At 37.4% G+C, this 11,097-nt stretch overlaps 1 protein-coding gene across 1 annotated transcript; it reads right to left on the bottom strand.

The window, feature by feature from the left end:
* Positions 1-6,203: 6,203 nt before the first annotated feature.
* LOC137197446 (G-protein coupled receptor 4-like) lies at positions 6,204-10,808 on the bottom strand. The gene is made up of 4 exons (XM_067610857.1): positions 10,705-10,808; positions 8,835-9,024; positions 7,827-8,011; positions 6,204-7,692 (listed from the first exon to the last, which is right to left on the bottom strand). Exons 2-4 carry the CDS (start codon positions 8,976-8,978, stop codon positions 7,191-7,193), a joined length of 831 nt encoding a protein of 276 aa, XP_067466958.1. The 5' UTR covers positions 8,979-9,024; positions 10,705-10,808; the 3' UTR covers positions 6,204-7,190.
* Positions 10,809-11,097: the final 289 nt, after the last annotated feature.

The raw sequence follows: 11,097 nt of genomic DNA on the forward strand, positions 1-11,097 counted from the left end.
AATGTTGCTCCAATCTACATCATCAACCTCCTCATCTCTGACATCATTCAGCTCTGCTGCATGATCGTAAAAGTGACAGAACCTGTGTATTTGAAGATCTATCGAATCTTCTATAATATTTACTGCTTTGGTGTGCTGGCCAGTGTTGGCTTAATGATCTGTATCGCCCTGGAAAGGTAGCTATCTGTCTATTCTGTATGTTTTTAGCTACTTCCATGTGTATGACCATTATATTACCATATAAATCTGAATCTCCTTAAAGTCAGGAATATTCTGTATCTGATGATAGACTGTGTATCTTGTGTTTCAGGTATTTGGTCATCGCATGGCCACTGTGGTACCACGTCAGAAGAACCATCAAGAGCTCTCTTGTGGTCTGTGTCGTGGTCTGGACCCTTCCTCTTGTACGTGTCCTTTCTGAGCATTTCTTGGTTGACTTTGATGTCCGCAACGCCATTTTTGGCATCCTCCTCCTCGTTCCTTTCCCACTGCTCATATTCTTCTTTTATCAGCTGACACTGCAACAGCAGAGATCCAATAAAATTTCCCAGAATGTCTTTAATACTTTGACTTTCTGCAGGGTGACACTTTATAAAGAAAAACATGCATTTTCAGAAGGTAATGTGTGATTGCTAAGAGCTTAAGGTTACTACTTGATAAGTTGTATATAGTATAGGGTACAAAAAAGATGTTAAATTATAGTTCAATCAAGAGAGACTCAGTTTCTTTAAGTGACAATAATTTTATTGAACATGCATAATGAGATGAAAATGTTAAAAATATTTGGCGATTAGACCCCATCGTGATGTCATCATATTTATAAGGGGGAGGTTAAGGCGAGAGTAGAATAGGATAATAGGAAAGAGAACTGAGAGAAACATGCAAACCAACGCAATATATCTCAGTCTTTGCCTTACCAGATGGCAATGGATTTCTAGTAAAATATGCAATGGAAAAATTAGACAAGGAATAGCAGTATTAATAATAAGTTACACTGTTATATATTTAATATATGAGATAAATGAGCTGAAAGACCGAGAGTGAGCTTGGGATCACCATTACTATGTGGTGGGTGACTAGAGGTCCTGAAGACCATGAGCCTATGTGTGAGGTTCTGAAGACCCTGTTTTGCACGTGCATGTGAAGAGAAAAGTGAGAGGTCATGATAGACTGAAAGCAGAGTGACATGATGCCCAATAGGCTATACACACACGTGCCATGTGATAGAATGAGAAATGTCTTTTGTCATGCACATATGATGAGAATGTGAAAGTCTTTGATGTTGTAAGAAGTACAAATATACTAGCCATGATCAGCAATGATAGTAGCTGAGAGACACCCATACACCGGGACACCACCACCAGTTATATGCATGACTTACCAAGATTAAGGCTTCAGAGAACTTTGATTGTGAGAACTGTGCTGAATGTAGGAGGTGTACACGGAGGATGACTACCATCCCAGTTGTTGCAGGGAGGCAGATGAAATGCCTTGTTGGCAGCAGAAGCAGCTGTACCTATCCTAAAAGAATGCCCTGAATAATGCTAACTTACATGAAAGACAGCAGCAGATGATAGACTATGATGAAGGTGTGCTGCTACTGCTATTGGACAGATGTGACTAGCTGATGTAAGCAACTGATATCTCGATTGACAGCCCTGGCAGAGACAACCAAGGAATAATGAGTAAAAATGTATGAGATGTGAATGCAGAATGATATGAGATATAAAACTATGGCCTACGCATGCAAAGATAGTCTTCCTGACTGAACTTATCTAAAGCTCCATACATAGGAGAACAACAAGTGAATGAAGCAAAGATAATGTTTATTCTACCGGATGATAAGAGATGATTCAGTATTGAAGTAATAGATGCTACAGGAGATTTTGAGGCGAGGGGCGTCGCCCTGAGCAGCAGCAACACAAATCCTCAAAAATAAAGAGTGCAAGCCCCCATCGTTAAAAGAAATACACAGCTTAATATTTTCCCCTACAGAATGCCTACTCACCAAGCAGGAGTGAAATGGGCCACATTTAATTATGAAGATGGTATATTTTGCTAAAACATGAAACATAATATTGGACATGACACGGAAAATAAATTCTTTTCAGCTAAAGAGATTCAAATCAACAGAGACAAACACCCCCTGTATTGACTAGGTCAGCAGTGACCTGCAAAACAAACAATACTGAGTCATAGTTTAATATATGAAGAGTACTTTTGTTTAAATTGCTTAGACTGTAAAATATGAAATTAAAGGTAAGACAGAAATAACACTTAAATTTCAGGGTTGAATGAATAAGAGTTGACAAAACACCCACCTTAGACTCATTAAGGTCGACAAAACGAGGTGTTAACATGTATGAATGAATCTAATAAACAGATATTAGCTGAAAGACTAAACCCAGACACCATTGTCACTGACAAAAACAGCTTGTAGAAGTATAGCTCCCCATAATGTGGAAGAGAAACACAGTTAGCAGTACATAGCTCCCTTGATGAAAGCATATTAAAGACTCCAGCTACGGAATAATCATACTCCCAACTCTGTACAAATACAGCTGCTGAGCTATTACCCTATGAGCAATGCTAATATGAGAAAGCTTTGATATGACTGAATGTACAGCTCTTGAAGCACAATACTTAACATAGCTATTGCTGAGACAGAGTGAGCTGACAGTGTCAGACCATATGAAGAATGATGCATTCACTGCTGATGAGCGTAGTTAATACACTGACAGTGATGCAGTCATGTACTGATGAACGTGCTGATACATTTGACTGATGAGTTTGCTTATTGAGAAACTAGTAAACTGTCCTCCTTAGTTGTAGTAATCACGATAGGCAGCTAGTCAAAGTCCACTGCAAAGACATCGTATTAGGATGCTCCAAAAATTTGCAGACTCAAAATTATGCAAAGTTACTAAAATGTTTGCTACGAGGAAGAATCTAAGAGCATGAGTATGGTCTGCTCTGACTAAATATTGAGTAATGATAATTGAAAGGCTCGAAACCAATGAATGCTCATAGACAGGGTAGATGGGTACCCACTAGGGATGTGTAGAGGGCTCAGTATTTGTATTTGCGTCTGTATTTGTTGAGTCCCTTGGGAGCACTTTGTGTGTGTCAGCAGCTCAGCTTTATCTCTGGGGAACACCTCCAACTCCAGGAGTGATGTCCTTATAAGAAAATGTGCTTCCTGTAGCAGGTGGATGTGACTCCCCTCGTTGAGACCTGCTGACAGACGTAACAGCAGAGCAGAGGAGAGAGACTGAGATAGCGATGTAACCGACCTGCACGCTGGTATTTGACTTGTTGGGTTTTTTTTGGTTTTTTTCCCCCGAAAACAAATAATTTTTAAAATATTTGTATGAAACAAATATTCTCAAAAAAAAAAAAAAAAAAACTATTTGTGCTTTGCTGAATAAGATATTTGTATTTGGGCACACCCCTAGTAACTTAGTTAAATTTTGTTTAATGTATTGTAAAGTGTTGGTTGGAAGAAACAACTGCAGGCTGACACATCTCCATTTCTAACAACATTAACACATAACTTCTTCAATATAAATGTTCTGACCAAACTTAACAGTTTGTGCTTCTCATTTATTAGCATTACATTTGAGTCACAGTCTGGTAAAAATAAACAAAGAGAATAAGGCAGAAAACAACTGACATCAGCAGGAATATTCTTTCTGCCAATAATATACTCCCAAGCATATATAGTATATCAGTCCAGTTTAAGATTATTTTGTAGTTTCTTAAGTTTTAAGTGGCATTAAATGTGTTTGGTAATTACCTAATTGTAACTTTTGTCATATTTAAATTGATGAACTCCCGACATTGAGTGTGATCTTCATTTTATCTGCACCTCAACATTGATGTTTCAGCACTGACTCATGCAACCACTGTGTCATTTCATGTTTCATGCTACCATCTAGTGGCCAAACATAAAACCATCTGTATAATCTCCTACATATGGAATAACTGGCAAGCTGCCAAGCCACATTGCTGATGGTGCAGTGCTGCACTGGCTTCATCCACTCATCTCCAAACTAACAACAATAACAGGTTTGACTCCTGATTCATTAGAAAGGGTTTTGTACGGTGGCCCCTAAGGACAAAGCACACACAAGTGTGAATGCAAACAAACATTAATAAAAAAGCGTGCTCCAAATCAAGAAATGCTACAAATACATATAAAAAAGGAAAAACACATGAAACAAGAAAAATGCTACAAAGCTAATCGCTACACATGAAGTGGTCCAGGCTGCTAGGAGGATTTGGAGCATGTTCTTCTTATTGTTTGTGCTTTCACTCTTGTATATGCTTTGTCCTTAGGGGCCACCGTAGTTTTGGACGACAGAACCAGGAAGAGAGTTCAAACAATTTTCCAGTTTGTGTTATTTTTTTTTACTGTGGGCCTTCCTCAGACTGCAGGTTGCTCACCATAGTTATTTCCATACATTTCATCACTTCGGGGGTCAAAGCAGGTTTGATACATATTAGCATAACAATAGCATGCATCAAAGATGATAATTAATTCTTGTCATATCTAAGTTAAATTCTTGTTTTTTCTTTTAATATTCAGCTCAACACTGATGTTAGCAGACAGGAATATCACTCAAATAAACCTCACAATATTTTACTCAGAGCAAAAACTGCCACTTGTTAGTTTGATATTGGAAGAGTACAATGAAAGCCAACAATGAACGTTGGATATCTGTATTAGACACTGAAAAGGAATAAAACTGACATTTTGCAGCCTTGTTGCTCTTTTACAGGATCATGGCTTTCAAAATAACCTCTTGACTTGTACGAGTGTCCTGTTGGATCTCTGCAGTGTCAGAGGGTTAGAAACTATAAATCTGATAGTTATAAAAATCAGTCAGGCGGTCTGAGAGTAGCCCCGCTGTGGTCACCACGAAACAGCTAGGGTGAACCGACAGGGCGCACAGTTCGCTCACTCTCATAGCTGAGGTCAGCGCAAGCGGCAAAGCTGTTTTGAATGACAACGCCTTCAGAGAGGAGCGCTCCAGAGGCTCATAGGGATCACTCACTAGGGCCTCGTGCACCACCAGCACATTCCACTGGGGGGCAGAGACAGGTCTATAGCCAAAACTCCCAGGACAGGAGGAAACAGCTGCTGCATACACTTTAACAATGGCATGAGACAGCTGCCTTTTTAGGGTTGAACTTTTCCATGTACCTTATTTGTACATCACTTAGGATAACTCACTCGGAAATATGTCATGGAAATATGTCATGTAGCTCACATTAGTCTGTTGTGCTTGTGGCTTTTTAGTTGTTGTTTTTTTTTCATATGAGCAGACAATCAGGACTGTTTGTTGCTCTAAATGAGTTTTTATCCTTCAGGTTAGCCAAAACTTTTTCAGTTTTGTCATTGCAATGCACATAAAGTCTGCAGAGTTGATGAAATTCAGTCACAGTAATGCCTAAAAAGTCAGAGAGAAAACTTTAAAATACAAGATTTCAGTTCCAAAGGTATCTGTGGACTAATCAAACAGGTATTTTGGGCTGGGGAGAGTAAAATGACAGATGTGTGCTCTGAATGGAGTTGAAATGACTCAATACTTGTTCTTTAATCACATATGATTAAATACATTACAACTACTATAATTTATCATCTTTTGTGTACACTATACAACTAATCAAGTAGTAATCTTAAGCTCTTAGCAATCATACGTTATCTTCTGAAAATGTATGTTTTTCTTTATAAAGTGTCACCCTGCAGAAAGTCAAAGTATTTAAAGTGATTCTGGGAAATATGTTTTTGTTGGATATCTGCTGTTGCAGTGTCAGCTGATTAGGGCAACAGTTAGTAATCAACAAGTTTAAGAAGGGGGAAATGTACAGTAGGCCTCACTACTGTAACTTATAGCGAAAAATATGATATAATTTCTGCCCCACATTATTATCTAAAAAAGTATGAGAACTTAACATGAATAAACATACGTTGGTAATTTGAAAAAGAAGCAAAATGCCTCCATGGTATTACACAACAGTAGAGTTGTGCTATATGATGATATACACAAGAAACAATCAGCAGATATTTTGTTGATTTGTAGGGTTTAATTCACATAATTAGTAAAAAGGAAATATTCTCATTTTTGTCTAGAAACATATTATAATATGTTTCTAAATATTATATATTTTTATAATTTCCAGAAAATTTACAATTTGTTATAAAAGTACTATGTATGTATAAGATGTTATCAGTATTGCCAAGCCATAGCATGCTGACCACAAAACCTCCTAAAATATAACTTGTATCAAATGAAAAGAAATAAATCATATGTTGTTTAACTTTTATGCATAAAAATACCCCCCACACACAATAATAGACATACATAGTTATAAGAAGGAAAAAAGTAACATATTATAATGTGTATGAGAGGCTAAAGAAGAAGAAAGTCTTTAGACTTGATATTATGATCTCTTTGTATAAATAAGACGGAGTGGCAGCTATAATAACAGGGTGATCATGGTGTTGAACAGCTCAGTTGATCAACTAATAATATCTGGTTTGCTTCTTTGATTAAAGGGGACATAACATGCACATTTCCAGGTCTATAGTTTTATTCTGGGGCTCTACTGGAATATTTCTGCATGACTTACAGTTCAAAAAAACTCCTTATTTATCTAATACTGCCCCTTTATGCAGCCCCTCAGTTCAGCCTCTGTCTGAAACAGGTCGTTTTAGCTCCTGTCTCTTTAAGACCCCCCCTTGATGAGCCTACTCTGTTCTGATTGGCCAGCTCCAGGAAGCTGCCCCTCGGCAGACTTAAATTATGAATATAAATGACAGAAAATCACAAAAAGCATGCTATGTCCCCTTCAAAGGATAATAATGATAGACATCAATTTAATGCACATTTGTTGAAGCCCTAACAATGAACCAGAAAAAGTTAACCTGCATGGACAAACATTTCCCACTAACCACTTCTCTCACAACATAATCAGAACAATGCTTCCTTTTCATCTACTTGTGATGGTCACACCACTGGCTGACAACAACCAGTCTTAGTAGTTTTCTTTTAGCATAACTGACACAAACATTTCAACTAATGATGTGGCACAAAGTCACATTACAGTTAACATCTGTTTTCTCCCTTTTCTTTCTCCCTCTTTCTCTGCCTGCATGGAGCTGACTGTGTACATGTTGTTGTCTTTCATGCTGGTGATCTGCTGTTATCATCACTGTCCATTCTGCAACAACACAGAGAGGCCAAAAGCTTGTCTATGGCCCCTTTCCTCATGAAAACATACAGAATCAAGTCTGCAAGAGGAGTGAACTTAAGAATCGTGTAAGTCACGTTGTAGAAGGTATCATTAATTCTTCCGTCTTCTACCAGAATCGAGATGATGGAGGGTAGAAACAGCAGTGTGTAGATGAGCAGCACCAGGACCAACATTCCCACAATTCGTCGTTTTTCATCAGAGGAGACTGAGATGGCAGCAGACAGCGATTTGAGGGTCCCACCCAGGAAGAATATGAGCAGTGGGAAAGGAACGAGAAGGAAGACGCCGAGAATGATGTGTGAAGATAAATACTGGAAAAATATATGAAGGCCATGAACAAGAGGAAGGATCCAAACCACAACACAGACCACAAGAGAGATCTTGATGGTTCTTCTGAAGCGGTACCACAGTGGCCATGCGATGACCAAATACCTGAAACACAAGATACACAGTCTATCATCAGATACAGAACATTCCTGACTTTAAGGAGATTCAGATTTATATGGTAATATAATGGTCATACACATGGAAGTAGCTAAAAACATACAGGATAGACAGATAGCTACCTTTCCAGGGCGATACAGACCATGAAGCCAACACTGGCCAGCACACTATAGAAGTAAATCATAGAGAAGGCTATATGTATGTTCCGGTCAGGTTTTGCCACGTCGACGATCATGCAGCAGAACTGAATGATGTCAGAGATGAGGAGGTTGATGATGTAGATTGGAGCAACATTGTTATTTTGCACCTGCAAGAAAACATTGGTAGAAATAAAGAAAAGTAGCTGGAAACATTTTCTTTTTTTTTCAATTTTCATTTAGAATCTTTGCACAAAATGTGCAAAAATACAAGTGGATTGAATTCTGCGTAGTGACATATATGTCATTTTGCTCTGCACAGCAATTGCAGTCAGAAACATTCATGCATTGGTCAATGTGTCATCAAATATGACACATTGGCCAATCAATGTTACAAGTCTCAACAACCTCAAGAGTCTACGGCTATGCTAACTGCTCTGTGAGGCTGTACTTAGGCACAGTGGTCCATTCAGCTTAATGCTAATATGCTCACAATGACAATGACCATCTTAGTTTAGCGTGTTAGCATGCTAAATTTAGTTAATTTGGTTAAACTGTGCATTATATGTGCCTCTAAAACATAGACATATAGATGCATACATACACATACATACAACGATTTCAAGCAGAGGAAATGCTGCTGCTGGCCCAGGAGTCTCTCTCTTTCTTTTCGGCTGAACAGCAGCACCCCGTCCACATGGCTTTCACTTTAGATTATTTGTGTTGAACTTCTGTTCCTTTACTTTTACAGCCAACATTTCATGCATCCACACACCCACGTTACACCACTGATGCCTAACATTCCCATATTTAAGTATGAATTGTTATGTTTAGTTAAATAAATATTGTTTTGCACCGTTCATCAGTGTGTGGACTCTCTCCTTTGTTGCAAGCCCTGAGCCAGGTTTGTAACAGGATGAAGATTCTTTACAGGCAGACTGTATGACAGAAACATGACCTAAAATTAATAAATCTTAGTTATAAAGTACTCACCTGGGAATAAAGAGAGTAGATGGCCACTAGAGTCAAAGGAAGGCCGATACTAATGATTACGCATGTTATCACATACGGAATATTAGGTCCAGCAACACTGGGGTAGGTTGCCTTGCTTGCAGTGCTGTAATCATTGTTTTCCATCTGTGAGGTGTTGATGTAAAAATCTTCTTCTTCTTCAGAGTGAAACCTGTTGTATGAGAGATCAGGTTATGAAAGTTTTTTAATATCTACATAACATTGTTAAGTGACATCACTAAAGTCTTGAGGTGCAAGTTCACACAAATACAGTGTATATTATAGCCACAAAAAAGGTGTCTGTTACATTTTCTCCTAATAATATCTCTTCAAGGCTGCAACTAAAAATTATTTTCATCATTGATTAAGCTGCTGATTATTTTCTCGATTAAATGATTAACCTTTTATTTTACAAAATGTAGTGTTTTATACACTGTAAAAATGGCACTCGATTTCTTTGAGCCCGCGGGGATGTCTTCAGCTTACTATTTGTTTCTCACCAACAATGCAAATCCTAAAGATTTTTTATGTACTGTTGCATATGACAAAGAAAAGGAGCAAATCATAATGTTTAAAAAGCTGAAACCAGAGAATATTTGGCCTTTTTGCTTGAAGAATGATTGAAACAATCATTTGAAAAAACAATAAAGCAATAAAGTAGCAATGACAATAATCAACTAATCATTGAAGTTCTATATTTCATCAAAAAATAACTTGTCAGATAATACAAGTCCTTGTGATGTATATCAATATTTTTACATGATGATGTGAGGTCATTACTACAGAACTTCATACAGTTCTTTCAGTAATTTAAGGTACAGAGACATTGGTCTAGGATGTTTTGTCTTCTGCACTTGACATCCCACCAGTTGAATAACTCTGTGCTCTCTGATTTTGGACAAGGAGGTTTGCATGTCTGACCAAACCATTTCATGAATCATCTGCATATTTTATATTTTGTTTATAGATTGTGCACTCTGACTATGTTTTGGAGTTAACATGAAAAAATTAATTGGAGGAAACAACTGCAGGCTGGTACATTCACCATGTTTAACAACACTAACATACTGGTCATCCCTGTAGCGTACTGGTTAAGACTCATACCACAAAACTACAACATTTATGTCCAGTTTGATTCCAGCAGATCTTAGTTGCATGTCATCCCCATCTCTCTCTCTCTCTCCTCATTTCCTGTCTGACTCTACTGTCTCCTCTCAATAAAGGATAAAATGTACCAAACACCAAAAATAACCAACAAATAAAACAAACAAACAAAAGAAACACTTATGGGATGGAATCATTAATTGACTGTAATCTATCTTGGTTTGTGTAACTCTATCCCTCTGTTAGACTTTTATTTTTTATCTTATCTTATTTCTTTTCATATCGTCACAGCAGAGGAAACTCTTTCATATCTCAGCTGTCATCAAAACTGCAAATAACACTATAAATACCTCTATGTGGATCAATGTTGGCTCAGAACATACAGTAAATACAAGAAATACAGAAATACAGAAATATAATAATGAATATTTGTTTCTTCATTCTTCTTTATTTAACTCATTTTATTTCATTCAAAATAGTGAAAAGTTCTGAATGTTATTATCTTTTTAGTCATTTTCTCACCTTTTTTTGTCTTTGTTACACAGCTTTTACACATCAAAATGGTATTTACGGGAAAAAAACACAAATGAAATAAAACACAGTTGGTTTAACCACAGTATTCTGTACACCTACAGTCCAAAGCTGTCTGCTTGTCACAGTTTGCATACTCATTATCATGACTGTTTGCAGTTCTAATGTCATTTTTACAATCTCTACATACACAAGTGAAAAATGTCACAAAACTTACCTCGAAAGCTGCAAGACCACACCTGGATGAGTTCCCTACACAGAGGTTGATGTTTGGTCGTCTGTATCCAAACAGTCTACAGTAAATATGGTGAGTGAAAGAACTGAAAAACATTTGTAATCAACTGATCTCAGATCACATCACTCTCTGATTGGCCAAAACTACACAACATATGTAACGCCCTCAATGATGTCACATACTTGGTTGTGGTTTTATCTATTTTGAGAGTTTGAACTTTGTCATGAAAGTAACTTCATGTGAATATTTCCAATGAAAATATAAGAGCTGCAGAGTAGCTGATAAGTAATGAATGAGTCGTTAGTATTTTATGCTGTTCAGTCTGGTTAATCAGACTTCAAAATAAAATTAATCTGAAATTGCCCCCAAAAGTAG

The sequence above is a fragment of the Thunnus thynnus genome, chromosome 14 (assembly GCF_963924715.1).
Source record: "Thunnus thynnus chromosome 14, fThuThy2.1, whole genome shotgun sequence".
Classification (NCBI taxonomy): domain Eukaryota; kingdom Metazoa; phylum Chordata; class Actinopteri; order Scombriformes; family Scombridae; genus Thunnus; species Thunnus thynnus.

Bases quoted from the DNA above. Each gene is read 5' to 3' on its own strand.
- LOC137197446 (XM_067610857.1), bottom strand. From the start codon at position 8,978: ATGGAAAACAATGATTACAGCACTGCAAGCAAGGCAACCTACCCCAGT. The intron at 8,012-8,834 runs GTGAGTACTTTA...GTTTTCTTGCAG, and splicing joins TCTACTCTCTTTATTCCCAG to GTGCAAAATAACAATGTTGC. The intron at 7,693-7,826 runs GTAGCTATCTGT...CTTGTGTTTCAG, and splicing joins GTCTGTATCGCCCTGGAAAG to GTATTTGGTCATCGCATGGC.